At 38.6% G+C, this 21,486-nt stretch overlaps 1 protein-coding gene across 7 annotated transcripts in view; it reads left to right on the top strand.

Annotated features, from left to right (window-relative positions):
- The window catches only part of GRIP1 (glutamate receptor interacting protein 1), a 313,106-nt gene that overhangs the window by 270,021 nt on the left and 21,599 nt on the right, over positions 1-21,486 (top strand). For 4 of the 7 annotated variants that reach the window (XM_090138407.1, XM_090138391.1, XM_090138387.1 and 1 more), the window contains exons 10-15: positions 4,568-4,723; positions 9,795-9,981; positions 10,764-10,909; positions 12,560-12,640; positions 16,375-16,444; positions 16,684-16,829. In XM_090138407.1, the coding sequence (XP_089994533.1) occupies positions 4,568-4,723; positions 9,795-9,981; positions 10,764-10,909; positions 12,560-12,640; positions 16,375-16,444; positions 16,684-16,829 (786 nt within the window). Of the gene's footprint in view, positions 1-3,721; positions 3,878-4,567; positions 4,724-9,794; positions 9,982-10,763; positions 10,910-12,559; positions 12,641-16,374; positions 16,445-16,683; positions 16,830-21,486 lie in introns of all 7 variants that reach the window. The other 3 variants (XM_090138417.1, XM_090138403.1, XM_090138396.1) reach the window with 2 other exon arrangements.

Here is a 21,486-nt window from a genome sequence, read left to right as displayed (position 1 = left end):
AATGTGCATACAGACACCTGTTGACTCTACTGTTGTAATAACTAGGCGCTTCAGTGAATGATTCTCTGAGTTGATTCTTCAAATTAGAGAAGGGAGGGACACTGATTGATTTCTTTTCAGCATACTGAATTCATAATTTGTTATAACCTCTTCAGTAATAGACTTGTTCTCCTTTGAAATACTTCAAAAGTAATTATTTTCTCTTGCTGTTGGAATATTATTTATTGTCATCATCTTTTAAAAATACTTCTGAGGTTACTTCATGGGTGCATTGATAGTTCTTATGAAAAAGATTTGTTTGGGAACAGTTCCCGAGATCCCAGACCTTTTTCACCATGTTGCCTATTTCATAACAACACACTTAAAGAGAATAACTTTCCATTTTCAAATCAGATATGTATATAATGTATTAGAGTTGGAAGTTTGAAAATGGGAGCTACCTGTCTTGTCTTCTAACTAATCCTGAAAAAGTGGATAATTCACAGTATTCATAAGTTCACAGTAAAATATCAGAATAATGGATGTCAAAGAAGTAACAAAGGTTATCAAATACACAGAGAATAGGTACCTGTGTTAGAGCATGAGTAAGTGGTAGCAGTTTCTGAGCCTTTAATACTGTGCCTCTGCCTCCTCTAGACCAACACAAGATTTCTGAGGCCTAGAAATTTTAGTGTTGATAAACATTTTTGGACATCTATCTACTATCCAGGCTGTCCCTGGAAAAACAATGCTCTAGTCGGTTTGTCAGTGGTGGATACTGAGCTATTGTTGAGGAGATTCTAGTTTGTCCTAGGATGAACAAAAAAGTAACCCTTGCAATACCATGTTATTCCATTAGTTAACTGCACCTCTTTTCCCTTTTCAGTTAGGCTCCTGTGAGGAAGCAGGGAGTGAAACTGCAGAATACAGAGAACAGATTTTGTGATATGGTTCCTTTTCACTTTTGACAGTATGCTACAAACAGATCCTCCCTTTTTTATAGCAAAGACACCACACATTCAAACTTGAGCTAGTTAAAAAAACATTTTAATAGGGTTTCTTTGGGGAAGATGAGTTCCAGGGCCAAAGATTTGTTTAGCTGACTGTATTTCTTGAAGCCTTTGCTTCTTAGCAAAAATTTAAAGTGTTGCTGTTAATCTGCTAGTTGTCTTCAACTAATGAGGATGCTTGATAAAACAATGCTCTTGCCAGACTTGTAAACTGTTAAAAATATCAAATCAAGGGGGTCTGCAAAGATGACATAAGTGTATCTTTTGGGGAAAAATCTCCCTACAGTAATAAAAGTGCTTTCTTAAGTAAGCTGACATAACTAGAATTTTTACAGCCCTTTCCAGCCCCTCACCAGGTGGTGCTGCTCCAATATCACAACAATTTCAGAAGGCAATATGGTTTATGGAAGCAAGAATACTTTTGGAAACAACCTTTCATCAGGTGTGGTATGGCCTAGATGCTGCAGAATTTGAAAAGCTCCCTTTATGTGTTTGGGATAAGCTGAGTCATTAAGGCTGTATCTGTTGAGCTCAGTTATTGGACTTCTGGGAACATGTTAGGAATTTAAAATGGGCAGGGAAGTCAGTATATAAAATAAATTGAAATTTTAGCCCTAAAATAAAATGGAGAACACTATAAAATATCAGATTTTTTTTTTGTGTTTTTTTTTTCCCTTTCCACTGTGCTGCTAATATTCATTTCTCTTGCTGCCCCATTAGTTTTATGTTGGCTGCATACAGCCCTGGTTTAGAATGGCTCAAATTACTACTAAATTACTACTGTTACACAAGATAGGATTTCCTTTTACAGAACGTTTGTTGAGCTGGGATTATCCTTCTACAAGCTGAGCAAACTGAATTTGTGTACCTGACTGCTTTGTAGGACATTTTTATCTCTATTCTCAGTATGAAAATAAAACATGAAAAAAATCAAAGACTACCAGATGACTTCCTGCTGGAAGCAGTCTTTTTAATTAAACAAGGCTCACAGCAACTTGAAAATAATGAAAATCCACCTGGCCACGTTGTTCTTATCAGATTTTAATTTTTATACCATAGTTAAATCCAGAAATCTTGATGCCTGTGTGCATAATCAGAGAGATATTTTCATTTGAGAAGATACAATAAGCCTGTAAGATACACAGTGCCTCAGCAGGCTACTGCCTCTGTTTCTGGGATTTTTTCTTGTTTGATGTGTGAGATTTCCTGAAGTCTTTGAGGGTGAGGCACTCAGAGGGGCAGGCTGGCCGGTGTATGCCACACGTGTCTCATACATCCCTTCCTCTAGGGACACCCTCACCTCATTTGTTACCTGTTGAGGAAAATAAATATTAAAACATTTGTTCCTTTGGTTCAAGCACATATCAGAGCAGCTTCAGGAGGGTGGGGCAGGGGGCACCCTCAGGGAGGGATGCAGGCCATGTTATGCCAGGGCCCATGGAACCCCAGGCATGAAGCCACAAAGATGGAGTGGGCCCCTGTGCTCTCCTTTCGCTCGTGTACTCTTTAGTGTTGTGTCAGGCCTGGTTTTTTAGTCAGCAAATGGTTAATATATTCTGATCGTTAACAAAGCATTGCTCCTGCAGTATGAAGTGAAACAAAAGTATAGCTTTCCTTCTGGCACTGTGTGGTGCTTGCTGCAGCAGCTTCCATTTTCCCCTGACTGTGTCATGGAGCAAGACGTGAACACAAAGTGGCTCCAGCATAAACTGACAGACTTCAGGCAACTGTTAAAGTCTGGCATGGGGTTGCTGTGTGCCTGCAGCCTTATAGATGATACAGCTGGTGGGCCGAAGGCGATAGCTTAGATTTCTCCATATGGGCGTACCTCTCTTCAAATTTTTTTTTTTTTTAAGACAAAAATTCAGTGAGCAGTTTGCAGTTCGAAGTGCTCCACTGTAATTCAGCAAGGACACAACTACATCGAGTTGAATAATGACTAGACTGTATTTAATGAAGGAGAGTTTCAGTCATTTTCTTTTAATATTTGACACATCAGCTGAAATACTTCCTGTCCTCTTGGTAAATACTGGCCTTCATCGTTGGCATATGGACTCTCCATATTTAGAATCAGCAATCAAACTCTGTCGAATCAAAACTTGTTTTTATCCAGAAAAACATATTTTAAAGTTTCAAAGACTAAGTTAAAAGAAAAAATTACACATCCAAATAATAAATAAGAGCTCTAGATTTTTGTTTTCTTTTTTTAATGAGGCTTCAGGATACCATTTTTGTGCTGCTGGGCCAAGGAAGTTGTTTGTGGCATAGAGTAGTCTAATGCCAACAGTATATGCTGTCAAAATTAAAATGCCGGTGCAGTAAAAAGACTGTCACATAGTGTGTGTATGGTATCTGAATATAGAGATTTACTAATCTCCAGTTAGTGATCACATATGATACTTTAGTATTTTCTAAAGAAATTTGCAGCTTTAGCTCCTAAAGCCAGAAGGAAATTAGAAACTAATTCCATACTAATCTTTTAAAAAATGAATACAAGCAAACAAGCAAACAATCAGAAGTATTTATTCTTAGAAGATACATTATTTTTGTTCCCCAAGATAGCACCTCCTGGTAAGAAGACAAGACCAGGTTATTATTAAGTATTTCATTTATTTTATTTTCAATTCATTTTCATTTGGGGACTTTTTTGTTTGTTTATATAATTCAGTTACCTTTCCCTCTTCTCTGGTCCTTTTGTTTTCTGATTTTCCATCATCCCTTCATGTGGGCAGTGAAGGTTCAAAGAAGCAACAGGCAACATACCTGGGATTCGTGTGCCAACAGCCACAGCAGTCTTCTCACCTACCACCATTATAACACCTACCACCCTGACCATTGCAGGATGCCAGCATTGAAATTCCAGAAAACGTCTCCTCAAAAAAGCCTTCGTAATGTTCCACTCCTTTTCCTGCTGATGTAGTCTCTCCTCTTCTTCTTCCTCCTTTCCCTCTTCTTTTACTCATAGTTTTCTCATTTCAGGCACTAAAATCTTTTCAGTCTTATGGATGCTACACTTTTTCATAGCCATGCTAAGGTTATTTCTGACATTTTATGCCTTTTCTTTTCTGTAACAAGACAGCCTTTGTAGGCAGGAAAAGGCTTGACAATTCTCGATGAACTCATTCTTCTGCTCCATGAGTAGACTATTAGGTTTGTGTAGTGTATATAAAATGCAATATTTGCATGCAAAACATAGCTTACAAATCTTTTGTCAGAAATTACCTACTACAAAAAGACATTTCTAACATCAGTATATCTAGATCTAGTAGTCTGCATCAATTCATGGATATGTGTTGAAAATTTTGATTTAACATACTTCTCCTGAAGAAAGATGTGTATTATGAATGTAATTTCTGTATCTACAGTATCTTTGTTAGCTTTCAGCAGGTATTTTCATTATATGCTAGCTGTACTTCTATCCAGGGTCACTTATGCAGTTTAATGTTTTTGTTATCAGAAATACACAAGCCATTCCTGTGCATCATACACATTGTTTGATTCATTGATGAGTTACAGGCATGTGCCGCACTCTTCTGTGAAGGCTGAGTGCTGTTTGCCAAGTGTTTGATTTCTTACAGCAGCTTTGGTGTCTTCATCCTTCTCTCCTACCTCCATGAGTGCATACAGCCTGAGTTCCCTGAACATGGGGACCTTACCTCGCAGCCTCTACTCCACCAGCCCACGTGGGACAATGATGAGGCGGAGGATGAAAAAGAAGGACTTCAAAAGCTCCTGTAGGTGGTAACAGCAACTGCTCAAAATGTGCAATAATGGGTGGAGGAGGGGGAAGATACAGAAGAAAGGTACAAAGTACTTTAATTAATTTATGTTAGGCAGAAAAGAGAACAATTGGTGTTTCTTTTAGATGTGGGGAAAAAACAGCATAAAAATATTTTTCCAAAGCTAAAATGTGATAAGTAGAGGCCATATGGCTGAACTATCTCATCTGGAATACGTAAAGCAATACTTCCTTCAGTCAATCCTGCAGTGGTTTGTCATGATGTTACTGAAGCGATTTTCAAATTCCTTTTTCAAATCTTCCCGTTTTCATTGGGGAATAAAATTTATAGCTGAACAGTCAAAAAGAGATTGCTGGTAAGTTCAGCTATCATATTACAAAATGAGAAGAGCTTGCCACTGTACCTTATTGGTAGTTCTGATGTTATCGTCTACACCATATCAGGTACAATCATTTTTGTGAGAAAGAGTGACAAATAACAGTGAAAACTAAATAATTGTCTCTGGCCACTGTCTGAAATTCAAAGCATGAATTTCCCATGAGTCAGTAATCTCCCAAGCCAGAATGAATATATTTCAGTCTGTTCCACTTGGTATATTGGAAGTATGCACTGGGCCAAGAGCGCAGCTGTATAAATGCGCAGTTTCCCAGGCTCCATGTAAGAGTCATCTCTCCTTTTGCTTATGTGTCAACCTGTGACCTTCAGCATCAACATCAGCTCAGTTTTCTTCAGAACAAGGAAATGCAAAATGCTGTGTAATCATTTGATGCATCTAATAATGCTCACAGATCCACTCTGGAAAAACTGAACTTCTGCACATTACACTGCTGCTGCCCTGTACTAAAGATTTCCCATGGTCATAGCAAAATCAGAGCAGAACAGCAGTCTCCAAACAAGCCCAGGCACTATGGAAGTGAGAGGAAGAGTTTGAGAGAGGAACATTTGCATTCTTGCATTTTTTTGTTGTTTGCTTGTTCTTACTTCTTTTGTAAAGCAAATATTTTTTACATAACTTTACATTTATGTGCATTTTTTATTTTATTCTGATTCGCCATTTGTCACAACTCATTTGTTGACATGATAGCTTCTAATGCATCCTTTGATGTTATAGGGAGATAGCCCGTCCATCCGTTCTATGAAATCAGTAGAAATCCAGCTCTTACGTGCCCTCACATGAGAAACAGCAGTAGTTTTACACTTACCCTAACATATTTGAATAATAAAATAATGCTGGATGCAAAATACAGTTCTTAGCCTGTGCTCTATTCTAACAGTTGCCTACAACAAGGGGCTGTTAATCCTTTTTTAATTTTAATATCAGGCATCTTGGAGACAGCTGTTACTTATGTTGTTGGATTTTTCAGATATTTTTCATTCAATACTCTGCAATTTATTGCCCTGCAAAGGCCCAAAGCAAGGCCAATAACATTAGATTAAAATGAGACAGTCATATAAGCACTGCAGCCCACCTCAGATGTTCCTAAGGTTAGAAGTCTCTTGAGATGAGAGTATGCAATGATTAAACAAGTCTCTAGCTAGCACATTTTAGAATAGGCTTTTTTGTGGTTTATTCTGCATCTGCCTGACCAGGAGATCTGAATTTGCAGTGTTGAGAAGTACGTGGAATTAGCCTAGTCACTGGATGGGCAGAGTCTGACTATGCTTCACTGTAAGCAGTGATTCCCTTAACAAGCCTGAATCAGAGATAACTTAAGAGGAACTGGCTGGCCACCCAGGCTTGCTTGCCCTGTCTGTGAGCTTGCTTTTCAGCCCACGTGGAATTCCTTACTGCTATTGCTAGACTTCTGCCTGTACTTGTGACTGCAATAACAACCAGCTTAAGAGATGCTCAGTGGACTAAATGTGCTACAAGTGACCATGACAGAGAAAGATTGATCCTGTGCCTTTCCATCACCTATCAACAAGACTTGGCAAACCTTACTCCTCTCTCTTTGTGGGAGACTCATGAGAGCCAGGTAGCACTGACTGCTGTCCTTTTCATAGAAAAGGAATAGCACGTTCTCTTAATTTTAGTGATCCTTTTGTTGTTGTTAAAAATTCGAGGGTTTTTTTAAGGTAAGAATAAATCTTTTTGGATGGCATTTGGGAAGAAAAGGATGTACTGATGAAGAGTGCTGTAAAGTTTACATTGCCAATTATTTAGGAAAAGCTGCATAAATTAATGTGATCATTCCAAAATTTATGATGACGAAGCATGATGGTACAGAAGGCTTACAGCACTTTTATGGCCAGGAGTTGCAGTCATTGCATTAGTTATGCAGATCTTTCCAACTGTGTGGCTGTATAAATTGAAGGCATGCCCTGCTGTCATGTGCTTTATTTGTGCCACTTGTTTCCCATCTTTATTCTTCCTCTACTTTTTTGATTTTAAATGGTACTCATTGTAAAAATGCTTAAACTATTATTTGGTTAAAGTTTAAATCCTGACATGTTTGTAATAGTACTTGAAAGTCAGACATAAATTTATACCAACTTACTTGATAGTTACTAGGAATGTATATTTCTCAGCACTTCTAAGCCAACTGCTAGCAGGAGGAACAAGGAACAATTTCTGTTTTCCAAGGCTCAGAGTGGGACACTGTATACTTACTTACCTTTGATAATATCTTGTTTTGCTTCTCTTACAGCTGCAGGAATAAAAGTAACAAGTACATAGCCTTCACATTCAAGAATATGATTTACATACTCTATAGATATAGGAAACCAGCCCATGTAATTGTCGCTAAGAATCAGATTAAAAAAAAAAGCGTGCTAAAATGTACCCTCTCTCACTAACAAACAGGTTCACTGTAGCCACTTACCCATTCATACACCATTTTTAAAGCACAGGGATTCCTGGCAAAGGCCGCTCCTTGGTGATTGAAGTTTCACATGCATTAAAAAATAGGCAATGTTTCTTGCTGCAGTCATTGTTGAATTACAAATTCCAGTGAGTTTTAAGTCACGGTTTTGGGTATCTGTGACGTTTTATAGAGAGTTGGCAGATAGCTTTTGTTACGTGATTTGAAAAGAGTATTTTCATCTCTGCTGTTCTTATTACTTTTTCTTTGGAAGTGGGAGGAGTTCCTAATGGTAACTTGCAAGCTTCCTCGTCATCAAAATATTTGTCGGGGTGAGTTTTAAATCCCACAAGTATTAACTTAATTTCACAATTTAATTCAGAACAACTGTCCTGAAAGTTTCAATAAAAGTTATGAGATCTTTAAGTTCCTGGTAGAGCACTAGAAAAAGAGCAAGAAAGTTAGCTTTATCTATATACCTGTTGCAGAGGAGAAATGGACACATAAGTGAGAGGAAACAAAGATTCAGCTAACAAGGAATTCTTGTATGATCTTAAAGACATGGAGAGTGGAACTTTCTGGACTTGAATGCCCTAAATTTTGATATTTCTGGAAGATGGGTTACCTATTATTATTAACTCTCAATTAATCTATTCCAGTCATATCTTAGCCATTGCAGTGTTGAGAACTTGATAAACTTAGTTTTCAAATGCAGAGAATGCTAAACCTAATGGCCATGTCTAAGAATAGATTATTTTCTTTTGGATATGAGTATATCTTACTCAGTGTAGATGAAGGAAAAAGTAAGAAGAAAGCTATTGACTAAGAAGAATAATGCAGTATTCTTACCAAGGAAAAATAATATAAAAAGTGTGAGAATTCACAGTAATTTAGTAAGGAAAAGATGATTGGTTTCAAAGTCAGTTGTATTAATGAAAGCAGCTTTACTGGGAGAAAATTGAAACTCATGAGATTTTGCAAAGTGAAACTTCTGGAGTCATCATTGCTGACTGTGCCACATTAGTCAGACTTGGTACTATTTCAGAGTGAGTCCAATACTTGTAGTCCCAAATAAATACTCACAGAACCTCGGTAATCTTTGTATAATTCTGCTAGTATTATCTATAATGTAAAAACGAGGACAATTTTTCTTCCATACCTAAAAAAAAAAAAACCACATTTAAAAACAAACAAACAAACAACTACAACAAAAAAAACAGAAACGTGAGCTTTTATGTAATTCTTGGTAACTAATGTAGGCAATGGTGGGTCTTGAGGAACTTTAGAGAGGTGATAGCATAGATTCATAACATGAGAAGGTTAAATATCTTCTTCAGGAATGGAAGAAAATCTAACTTTTTATGTATGGTGCATTGAAAAGACAGTATTCTGTCACGGGAGGAATTGAAACAGTGATTCAAACAAGACCTTTTTTAGGGATAGGCAAAAAAAAAAACAAAAATGATTTTATTTCATATATAATTGCATTGAATCTCAATTTTATTTGGATTTATTCTGTAATACTTCCTATTCAGAATGAGAATAGAAAAAGGGACTATATAAGGAGTACAGGAATCTTGAAAATACACAAGTAGATGCCCATGTTTTTCAGAGAAGGGTTCCCCAGTTCCTTTGAGAGATCCAATAGAAGTTTGGTTTTTTTTTTTCTCACCATCTCTTTAGAATTACAGGCTGCTAAAACAGAGAGGCTGGTTCAACTTAGATTACCCAGTTAGCCTGGCATATTGCTGACATGTAGTAAGCATGTATAAGTTGATGTGTACAAGAAAGTGTATAAGAAAAAGGAATTCTTTCTTGTAAGCAAGATTGGAGTGTGTGCCTTGTTGCTAAAAACATTGCATTACTGTGAGATGTTCAAAAGAGCTCATGGGAATCAAACTAAATAACAGCTGGGGTTATGCCTTCAAATCCTTTAGCTATTGCGGAAACTCCACTCATCCATGGCTCAAACTTAATGCAACCAGAGTTCAGGGGTGTTATGAGATTTTTGAGTGGGGATGTCAAACAAATGTATTTTGCTCAGTGCATAAACTATCTTTTTGCATTGTAACATATAACCAGATGTTTTCTATTCTTTTTTAAGTTGTAACTGTTTATATGTCATTTATAAACCATAGCCTAAATTGAATTTAAAAGAGAGATTTTGTTGACTAGGTTTATTGTACAGATCAAGTTTTTTCAAAGAGCAGTGAAATTTCTGCTGTGTTTGAATGTCTTTCCTCCTGGTCTGCTCTGTTTTGTAGTGTCTTTAGCCTCTAGCACTGTTGGTTTGGCTGGGCAGGTCGTCCACACAGAAACCACAGAAGTAGTGCTGACAGCTGACCCCGTAGTAGGGTTTGGAATACAGCTCCAGGGTAGCGTGTTTGCTACTGAGACCTTGTCTTCTCCTCCTCTCATTTCCTATATCGAGTCTGACAGTCCAGCAGAAAGGTGAGGTTCTTTTAGATGACTGCTAAGTGCATTTTGGTGAGCATTCCTTGGGGTGGTTTGGGCTTGTTGCTTTCAATTTGTGAGAAACTGCAAGGCCTTACTCAATGGAAGAGCGATAAGTAACGATCTGTCTGTTCTGACAGTGATATTTCATATGCTTGATCAGCCGTAAGAAGAATGACAAGCATCAGTGCTTTTATTGTCCAGAGGAGTCCTCCAGCAGGAAACTGGAAGCTGTATTCATTCAAAAGCTAAAAAGATATTAAAAGACAAATAAAAACAATTCATTGTGCAACAAGGAGAAGCCATATCCCATTCTGTTAAGTTTTGGTACCTAACAAAATCTGAGAAAATACCAGAATTCTGACTTAGTAATTACTTCCTTGCAACATTTCAATTGTATTTTTATGTATGTTGTTAATCATTCCACGAGATCATGCAGAACAATAGGAGTTCCATAAGCAGCTCTGAGCCACCGTGGCACAGTTGCAACACCTGCAGCCTAAGGGCAAAGCCAGAGCTGATGTCCATGGGTGGAGTGGAGGCACCAAGCTGTGCCCATCCTCCTGGTTCCTGACACCTAAAAAGCACAGCCCGTGTTGGTGGTGCTGATAGTGTCATGATGCAGAGGGGCAGTGGCTGCTGGTATCATCTCCCAGTGCCTGGGCAGACTGTGGTGCTGCTCTGCCACCTCTTCTTTAAGGTTAGGCTGAGTGTGTCTGCTATTTCTGGTTCTGGTAACACGCACATCTGATGATTGTTTTGTGTCATTGTGTACCAAGATGTGGGGTCCTGCAAATTGGAGACAGAATAGTGGCAATAAACGGTATCCCAACAGAAGACAGCACTTTTGATGAGGCCAATCAACTGCTCAGAGACTCCTCCATCACCAACAAGGTCACTTTGGAAATAGAATTTGATGTTGCAGGTATGAATGTACTGTTATTCTGTCTTGCAAGAAAAGCATGGGAATAAATCCCAAGTATACTGCAAGTGTTAGGTATCAAAGATGGGGACTTTCTTCTCAAACACACCACTAAGTTTTCAAGTGAGCTATTTGAAACGTGTCTTTTTGTGCAGCTTTCTCATTCCACGTAGCCCTGCAACATACTTCAGAACACAAATAGAAATGACAAGTCCTTAGAAAGATCTGATGACAGTCTCTTCTCTGAGTTATTTCCAGACCTATTTCTGCCCTGAGGTAGAAATATTCTGCTTTGCTAAGACAGGCCAGCTAATGAAATGTGTTACTAGACAATGTGTTACTAGTATTATAATAGGATGGGTAAGCAGAAAGTCCTGGAGAGTTTCACTTAACACTATCTTAAATCAACAATCTAATTAAAACTGTAGAAATTGCATTAGTAAAAGCTAGAAAAGTCATTGTTAATACTACTGGTGAACCTTTAGTATTACTTATGTCTTTCCTTTCTTTTATAATATGTTTAAGCATACAGAATATGCCTATGTAACCATAAATTGTGTAAATCAAGCAAGCACCTTAATCTATGTGCATTATACCACTATGTAAATAGTAAAAACTTTAAGACTTGTGTGCTTGTCTGACAGTAGCTCCGTTGAAGTCATGACAGTGTTGGATGTGCTGTATTTTCCATAGTATAGTTATTGTTAATGGTACTATAAATCATGATGTCAAAAGCAATGTCAAAAGCAGGTTAAATGTTCTTACTGCAATTCTTTGTGATCTTTTAGTATGTATATATTTAGTATACTATAAAAAAAAAAAAAAAGGCCAAATACAACACGTGCTTCTGTATACATAGGAATTGGAATATTAAAAAGTAAGAAAACAAAATAACAAAAAAAATGACATTTAAGTACACCTGAAGTCACAGGTACATTAACGTTTGTGTTTCAGTTCCCAGACTTCAGTTCTTCCCATCTGTTCCATAACAGACTGATGATTAGACTCTCTTGCAACGTGTGTTTATATACCTACATACATACATATAATTTTAATTACCTCCTTTTCAAGCCAGGGCCCAGACGTTTAGAAGCAGTGATGCAGAAAGTCAGAGTTCAAATGCAATGCTGTGTGGGGCTTTTTTTGCCTCTGTCAGCTTCAGATGATTCTTCTCTTCAGATGTTTTCATCTCTTTCTTCCCAGTGGATGTAAAATCCATGGCAGTTGCCTTAGCAAACAGTTAAAAATAGATTATACAGCAACAAAGAACTGAAATTCTTAAGACTTGATCTCCCTTCCTTCTAATTAAAATCTGTCTGCCAGTCCTAAAATTTTCATGTACACTCACAAAAATTGCATACCAGCTAAAATCATGCAGTCTCAGCTGACTGCTGGTCTGTGCAATCTCCATAAATTCAGTTAAACCTTAGGAAAATAAATTGAGTTACTGTGAAATTACCAATAGAGGTATAAATCATACTTTGTATGTCCTACTTCCTTCACTTCAGCACCCGTATTTCCTGCTGACTCGTAATGCTGATGTGATTTCATTAACTTACATGTATCATTCCATGAAATGAGAATTGCTGTGTCTTATAAATTATTTAACATTTAAAGTTGTTTTTTGTTATTTATTATTTTTTTTTTTTACAGAATCAGTTATACCAAGCAGTGGAACATTTCATGTAAAACTACCAAAGAAGCATAATGTGGAACTTGGCATCACCATCAGTTGTAAGTGACAGTGCTTGCCTTTAAGACCACAGTGATGGAATAATATGCAGACAGTAGATCCTTATAGATTTATGGATAGCTATAAGCTCATGCTTGTTTTGGTAAAAAACTTATTTTTTCTTTTCCTAGTGAGGTGGTTAGCAGTTCTATGTCTCAGATGAAATATTATCTTATAACAGATTTGTATCCTCTCCAACATTTAAAGAGGCCATACATTTGCTAGACCTAAGGCTTGACCTATTCCTTCCTCCTATATGTGTAGCATATATTTAACTCTCATTAAAGTAAAATAAATTAAAAAATGTCAGTAGAATTAGATAAATTAAGTATGTGCAGAAGAGAACTGCGCAGAACTGTACCAGGGGACATTCAGACTGAATAGTAGGGAAAATTTATTTGCAGTACAGTGGTCAGACACTGGAACAGGTTTCCCAGTGAAGAGGGCTGGATGTGGGTGAGCAGTAAGGTGAGTGAAAAGAAGCAGATGTGACAAGGAGTTGTTAAGCAGGGGAAAGAAAGTAATGTCAGGAAGATAGATGAATAGTCATGCATGAGGCTTCTCATTCTCTGACATAGGCAAGGAAAGAAACAACTATGTAAAATGGATCTGATGTGGACTGTGAGCAGACTGACTAATTATGCAAGGGACTGGAGCTCTTCCCAGGACTAGACCACAGGGTTCCTAATTTGCAGTGTTTTCTAGTAACAGCACATTTATCTTCTTCCATCCTGTCCTCTTCCACATGTAATTCTGCACTTGGATCTCAATTTTTTTATGCCTGCTTTTGGTCTTTACAAGTGCAGGTTTGATAATGTTTGATGTTTGATAGAGATTGTTTTTAAATGCTTTCTAAAATCAAAAGTAACTCTGAAATGAAACAAAACTAGAGGCTTAAGGTCATATAGTGTTGCTTCAAACATCTTGTGTTAATTCATGAGGATACCTTTCTTAATTCAGTGGTCAAATATTGCTTTCTCGTTCTTCCTTCTCCACTCTCTGGGGAGAAATGAAACTGTTGCATAGCAAAGGGGATGAAGGCTGCATAATGAATGAGGAGGAGACGGCAAAAAGCAAAAGGAGGTGATCTCACGGTCAAGAAAGTTTCATGCTACCCTTGAGAAATTATTTTTTTCCTTTTCCTTGTGATAGAATTGTGCTGTGAGGCTAGTCATTTCACAGGGAAAAAGAAAAAGAGAGAGGAAGAAAAAAGACATTTTCCACATGGGACTACTTGATTTTCTGGAGAAACATTGGAGAACCTGGAGTCACTCTTGAAAAAATGCTGGGCATTTACATCTGTTGCTGAAAATGCCAGCAGTTGGGCTTTGGACACAGAAACTGTTACATAATACAAACTATTGTAAGAAATTAGGGCATGGATATCTCAAATTGCTCACTGAAAAATAGTCATACTTTCACTTAAAATTTGTTGTGCTTCCTTATCTATAAAATGAGGGAAACAGTACTCAGTCTTCTTGCAGGGGACAGTCTATTTGCTATGTTTGGGAAGCAGTCTTAGGCAGCAGTGATGTGCAGTACAAAAGTTAAGGAGGCAACTGAAGATCTTATCTGTGCAACAGAACTTAAATAGTTTGTACTAAGTCTGTCATGAACATTGAACTACCAGAACAAACCTACAAAGTGTGATGTAACTGCTTATTAAGGGCTTGTCAGTGTAGGGGAATTCATTTCACACCAAGCTGTGTTTGCTTCCTGCAAAAGGACTTTCATCCACCAAACAACAGTACAGGGTAAATGACAAAATGCAGCTGATTCAGGCTGCTTCACTTTGAAACTTTAATAAGTTTGTGTACAACATCTTATCCTTTGTCTCCATATGTACTCTGTGGATTCACATTTTGAGTGTTCTCTCTGCCCTTTTTTGATTTTTTTCTCTCTTCTTTTTGGAACAATAAAGGACTGTTTTCTTTAGTACTGATAATTTTTGAAATCAGTTTAATAAAAAGTGTCTCAGCACACAAATCTCAAAGAACAAGCATTGTAATTGCACGTGACCTCAGAGATTTATGAAACAACACAGAAGGTAAAACATTGCATTAAAAAAAGTTCACTAAAGAGACACTTCAGAATTTTGACAAGACACCAACTGGGAGACACCACTGGGAGGCTTTCCCAAGGTATTCAAGTAAATCATAGAACTGTCATATAAGACATATTTGACCTCTGGCATGCAAGTGTGAGAAACAAGCTATGAAAGTCAGATATCTTGCAAAAAGTTAACTGCTGTTCTCAAATTGGAACACTTTCCTGAAAGCCTGCTGTTTTAGAGAAGTTTCTAAAAGATCTTGAAATTCTTCAGACTTCTGTCTTCTGGACTTTCAAGATGCTACATATGAAATATGGCACATCACCAGTACTTAAACAATTCTTGTGGACATTCAGAAGCTTTCTCAACCAGGGCAGCCAAGGCTAACAAGATCTATTAGAGCACTATGTTGGAAATGTCTTTATTAATACACCTTATGATTGCTGTAGAAGTGGATCTGTTTTCTACCAAAGAGAAGAATCATGAGTCGGGCTATGGACTGTTCCCTCACCCCAGCAGCTGTAGGTGGTGTACATCCTGACAGGTGACACACCGTTCTGTAAGAACATACCTTTCACCATTCTCAATTTCTAATCCCACTGCTTGCCTTATCAGATATTCAGTGCAGTCCTCTTCTATGAGCAAATGCATTGACTCTCCAAAACAATGCATTCACTGAAGCTGTGCCAAGAATAAGTCCTCTGGATGCAGTCAGTCATTGTTCTTTTCTTCCTCTGGGGTAGATAACCCAAAGATCCAAAAGTCAGATGAAATTGCTAAGCTGCACTGTGAATAGCTAGCAGAACTTGCCAAGGGAAACCTGGCAAATGCTTTCGCATAAGTAGTTAAAGAATGGCAGTGACTGGCATTGTAGAGCAGAGCATCATTTTAATAATGATGGACAGTCAGCAGATAGAGAATAACATCAGATACTTCTAAGAAAAGATGAGATACTAACTTGAATATTACAGGAGTTGCAGTGGTTTTATTCACTGTCCAAAGTGGGCAGAAGTGTGCAATGTTTAAGACTCAGCAGAAGCACAGAGGAGAAATGTTACTCAACAAAAGGGCCACGTTTATTTCAGAAGAAACAATGAGTTGTCGTGAAGCAAGCATCCACATGGTGCCAGCTATATCTGTGTGGATGTGGTGACTGTCATCAGTGTGGCAGTTATCCACAGTATCTGATTCACTGAAAAGTAGATCGTTCCTTTCTCACCCAGGCAGCACCCTCTGCTTTTTTTCATGCCTCTGCTTTAAACACTGAATGAGATAAGAGCAGACATAAAGAATGTGGTATAGCCCACCCTAGAAATTTTGCCAGAACAGCTCTGTTTGGGATCTGCTGACACCAGTCTTCCCTTGTGTGTTGGAGCTACTTTATGAAGTATCATGTAGCTGTGCCATGGTATCTTCACATGGTTGAGTCCTGGCCTAGTCCAGAATTCAGACATACCAGATTAAATTCTCTTTGCACTAGTCACCTTAGTTCTGGAACTTTCTACTTTTTAAAAAGTAGACTTTGCAGTCTTGGCCATTCGTATTAATCTATCTGTAGAATTGAGGAAGGGGAGAAATACAATACAGATAAATAATGTGTAGGAAATATTGATTTCTGGATATAATTTTAGCCTGTGTGCATATATAAAAATAACAACAGATGGTTGTGTCTATTCTTTATTACAGCTCCATCCAGTAGAAAACCAGGGGATCCTCTAGTTATTTCTGATATCAAGAAAGGAAGTGTTGCTCACAGGTAAGATATCCAGTAAAAATCTGTTTCCACTGTGTAGCCAGCTAGGCTCAAGTTAAACAGAGGAAATCTGTAAGAACCTTCTGCTTTTATTTAGTGCACAGCAGTTACATGTGAAACATCCAACGTGTAAAGAAATAATTGTTAATAAAAATCTATAGTGTTTCTTTTTTAGTTTTTATGCTTTCTAAAACACTTTAATGTTACTGGCATTTCATGTAATCTTATTTACTTGTTCACAGAACTGGGACACTAGAACTGGGTGATAAGTTGCTTGCAATAGATAACATCCGACTCGACAATTGCTCAATGGAAGATGCTGTTCAGATCCTTCAGCACTGTGAGGACCTTGTAAAGTTAAAGATCCGCAAAGATGAAGATAATTCTGGTATTAGCAATGAACCTATTTCAGGTTCTTATGTATTTGCAGGTTTATTCTTTTGCATTTAAATTTTACTGAAATGGTTTTGCTAAACACTGCAGATTTTTGCTAGTGCCAAAGTGAAAAAAAATTTTATATATATACATACAATTTTGTATCATCTAAGTGGTATATTACCTGCAGAAGCTGCACTGCAAAAAGAAATCTTTGGTTTTCTGCAAAGGCAATTGCCCTTCAGGTATAAACATAGAAGGTTGATCTTTCCCTTATCAGTATATTGAAATTTTCTCTACTTTTAAGACTGACCTGCTGGTCATGCTTCTGTTAATGCAACCCAGGATACAGTTGGCCTTCTGGGCTGCAGGAGCACATTGCTAGCTCATACTGAATCTTTCATCAACTGACGCTCCCAAATCCTTCTCAGGGCTGCTCTCAAGCTACTCTCTGCTCAGACTGTATCTGTCCTTGGGATCGCCCTGACCCAGGTTCAGGACCTTGCACTTGGCCTTGTTGAACTCCATGAGGTTGGCATGGGCCCATCTCTCAAGTCCGTCCATGTCTCTCTGGATGGCATCCCTTCCCTCTCAAATGTCAACTGCACCACTCAGCTTGGTGTCATCTGCAAATTTGCTGAGGGTGTACTCGATCCCACTGCCCATATCGCCTACAAAGGTAACACTGGTCCCAGCACTGATCCTGAGGAAGGTCACTCATCACCAGTCTCCACTTGGACATTGAGCCATTGACCACAACTTTCTGATTGCAACCATCCAGCCAATTCCTTATCCATGGAGTAGCCCATCCATCAAATCAATTTTTCTCTAACTTGGCAACCAGGATGTCGTGCAGAACAGTGTCAAACGCTTGCCCAAGTTCAGGTAGATGACGTGAGTTTTTCTTCCGTTATCTATGGTGCTGTAACTCCATCTTAAAAAGCCACCAAGTTCATCAGATATGACTTGCCCTTGGTTGGGCCAATGCTGGGGCAATGTTGGTTACCTTCAATCACCCTGTCTTTATTTTCCATGAGCCTTAGTAGGGCTTTCAGGAGAATCTTTTCCATCATCTTGCCAGGCACAGAGGTGAGGAGAATCTTTTCCATCATCTTGCCAGGCACAGAGGTGAGACTGACCAGCCTGTAGTTCCTGCTTCCATTCCCTATAGACTTTCTTTTTGCTCTTAAGTAAGTCCAGGAGCTCCTTGTTGGTCCATGGAGGCATCCTGGCATTCTTGCCTGCCTTCCTTTTTCTTGGATGCACTGCTTCTGGGCTTCCAGGAGATGGTCCTTGAACACTGACCAACTTAATTAGGCTCCTCTTCCTTCCAGGGCTTTATCCCACATCCCCCTACAAGCAGTTTCCTGAAGAGTTCAAAGTCCACTCTCCTAAAGTCTGGAGTAGCAAGCTTGTTGCACACCCTTATAGATGCCCTAAGGATCTTCAAACTCCACAATTTGATGGTCACCACAGCCAAGGCTGCCCTTTAGCTTCACATTACTCACTAGCCCCTCATCATTGGTGAGGACAAAGTCCAGCATAGCACCTTTTCTCATGGGTTTCTGTACCACTTGAAAAAGGAAGTTATCATCAACATATTCCAGGAACCTCTTTGATTTCTGGTGCCCTGCTGTGTTGTCCTTCCAACAGATATCAGGGTGGTTGAAGTCCCCCATGAGAACTATGTTTTGTGAATATGAAGCTGGTCCTTTCTGTTCATAGAGGGCCTCATCCACTCAGTCTTCCTAATAGGGCAGCCTGTAGCAGTCTCCCACTGCAGTGTCTTTTTCCCCTGCCTTCCCTTTAACTCTAACCCATAAGCTCTTAGTCAGCTCATCATCTATCCCCAGGTGGGATAGACTGGTCATTGATGTAGAGGGCAACACCCTCTCTCCTTCTACCCCACCTTTCCTAAAGAGTTTATACCCATCTATTCCTACATTCCAGTCGTGAGAGTCATCCCATCATGTCTCAGTGATGCCAATGGCATCACAGTCCTGTAGGCACACACACACCTGCAACTCTTCTTGCTTGTTCCCCATGCTCCATGCGTTAATATACTGGCATTTGCGTTGGGCTACCATTGAGGCTGATTTACCAGTTGGAGTTCCCTTATCCTGCAGCTTAGGTACTGGCCTGTGATCCAACTCCAGGTACAGGACAACCATTACCATCACCAGCCTCAAAGTGGGATGGTTTGAGGATTCTCCCCCCAGCAAGTCTAGCTTAAAGCCCTCCTGATTAAATTGGAAAGCTTGTTGCCAAAGATGATTTTCTCCTTCTCTGAGAGATGAACCCTACCCTCCCCCAGAAGACCAAATTTCTCAAAACTAGCTCCATGACATAAGTAGCCAAAGGCCCGTTCATGACACCCCCTTAACCATTTAGCCATTTATTTTTTTTAATTCTGTCAGCCCTTTCCCTCCTCATTCCCCTAACCAGGAGCACTGATGAGAAGATTACCTGTGCTCCCGAGATCTTCACTGCTGCTCCCAGCTCCTTGTATTCTTCAGGTTACTAACAGCTGTGTCACTGGTGCCTATGTGAAACAGCAGCAGTGGGTAGTAGTCTGTGGGACATACAAGATCTGGCAGCCTCTCTGTCACAGAATGCTCTTTTCCCTCAGCTGCTTTTGAAAGCAGATAGTATCATCTCAATATGATCAGTGCAAAACAAAGACAGATTTCTTGCTAACCTCCCACGTATGCTTTTTTGAGGAGAGGAAAGCAGGGAGGAGTAGTTCTTCCTCCCAAGGTTCTTGTTCCACCTCTGTCTTTCTGGTATTATTTTCTTCTGGTATTCATTTAACATATTTGTAGCTTCTAGCTCTTCCTTCTGTCTACTCCTGGTTTTCTTTGCTCTCTCTATACTCCACCTTTCTGTAGATGATTTTATATAGCTCAGAGCTGTGTCCCTCAGAGAAATATTCAAAGAATTATCCACAATTGCATCACTACGGGAAAAGAAAGAAGGAAAATCTCAAAAGTTAAGACCCCCCAACATCTTAATTTGATTGCATTTCCTCCCCAGGTAGAAGCATGTTTTCAGAGCAATTTTTCCTTTTTTTTTTCCCTGCTAGTTTCCAATTCTGAGGATAATTTTATCTCCTGAATAACCTAATGGCTACCAGCCTTTTTAGAGTATTGGAATTTTTTTCTTTCATGGGAGAACTGGCTTTATTCTGAATTCAGGCCACTTTTAGGCCTTTTTTTTTTTTTTTTTTTTTTTTGAATAGCTTTCATTTGTACTGCCTGGAAAGAGCACCAAAGAGAATAGTGTAGCAATTTGACATTTGTTGCATTCTACCATTAATTTTTTTAAGTAGGGCTCTCCAGAAGAAAGACATAATGGACCGGTCTCCTTTCTAGTCAGTCACTAAGATCTATAAACTTGCAACTCTCATGTGGCAGGACTGCTGCATGATGAATATCTTCTCAGTCACTTGCCATTGGTAAAAGAGAAATGTTAGCATTGTGTCAGCCCTTAGCAGACGCTGGCTATTGCATTTGCAATTAGCTTGGGGGATTACTCTTCATCCTTCTGTTGAAGTTCTGTAACATGTCAATGCCACACCTGTGTAAACTTTATCAGCGTTAGGTCTCAGAGGAGTTGTCATTGCTCCATGAACACTCCAACAGGCAAGCAAGAGCAGTCTGCTGTAGAAAAATCTGGTTTGGCAGGGGGGTTGGATTAGATGATCTTCAGAGGTCTTTTCCAACCCCAGCCAATCTGATTCTTCTGTGGAATGATTCTGCTAACAATAGCAAGTGGAAAATAGGAGGGATTTGGGATGGGGGGAAACTAGATCTAAATTTTCTGCAAATTGGGAAGAAACAAACTAATTTCAAAGATACTAGTGTTTCTCCAGCTCTGCTGAAGTATCGCATGCAGTGTTAGAAGGAAGCAATACTTTGAATCTATGGAGTGATGCAGTTTTCTTTTTCTCCTCTTTACATTTTTCACTGACTGGAATAAAAGTGTGAGCGTTTGAATTTTCTGACTTGTGTGAAAACAGTCACATTTACTCATTGTGCATCTTAGACATTTTCCACACTCGCTGAGCCATTCAAAATGTCATTACTCACATATCTAGGAAATGTTGCTTGCCAGGCCACACACCTTGGCTGAATACCAATATCATAAGACAGACAAGGGAGCATTTGACCTGAGGAGAAATAGGAGAAATTTGACATTTAAAGTTTTAAAATATTCCTTCACAATTAAGAGATACTACCGTGGATTTCTCTGCTACTGTGGTACATCTTGGATAATATGTGAAGGACTGTACTGTATTAATAAAGCAACCTTTCTTGTTGATGCAGCACCAACTGGGTACCATTTGCAGAAAATACACTGTACTTGGCTTAGCCAGAGATAAATTCTTTACATTTATGATGATTATTTGGTGAAACTAAAATTTCAAAATAATGCAAATTTCATGCAAATAGGGAAATAAATAAAATTGAATGGAGTTATTCAATTCAGTTAATAATTCAGAATTCGGAAGCTATTTTTATTCAATTCTGAAAGCTTAAAATCTCTCCATTAAAAAGAGGGGATGTATTACAGGTTGTCTTAGTAAGACAGATGTTCATCTTATGATGACTTTTGGCCCTTCCCACAATTTTTTTAAGGAAGTTGGTTTTAAAAAGTTTTGAATTCTCCTT

The sequence above is a fragment of the Phasianus colchicus genome, chromosome 1, assembly GCF_987193195.1.
Source record: "Phasianus colchicus chromosome 1, bPhaCol1.hap1.1, whole genome shotgun sequence".
NCBI lineage: Eukaryota > Metazoa > Chordata > Aves > Galliformes > Phasianidae > Phasianus > Phasianus colchicus.
This window is presented reverse-complemented; position numbering and strand designations above follow the sequence as displayed.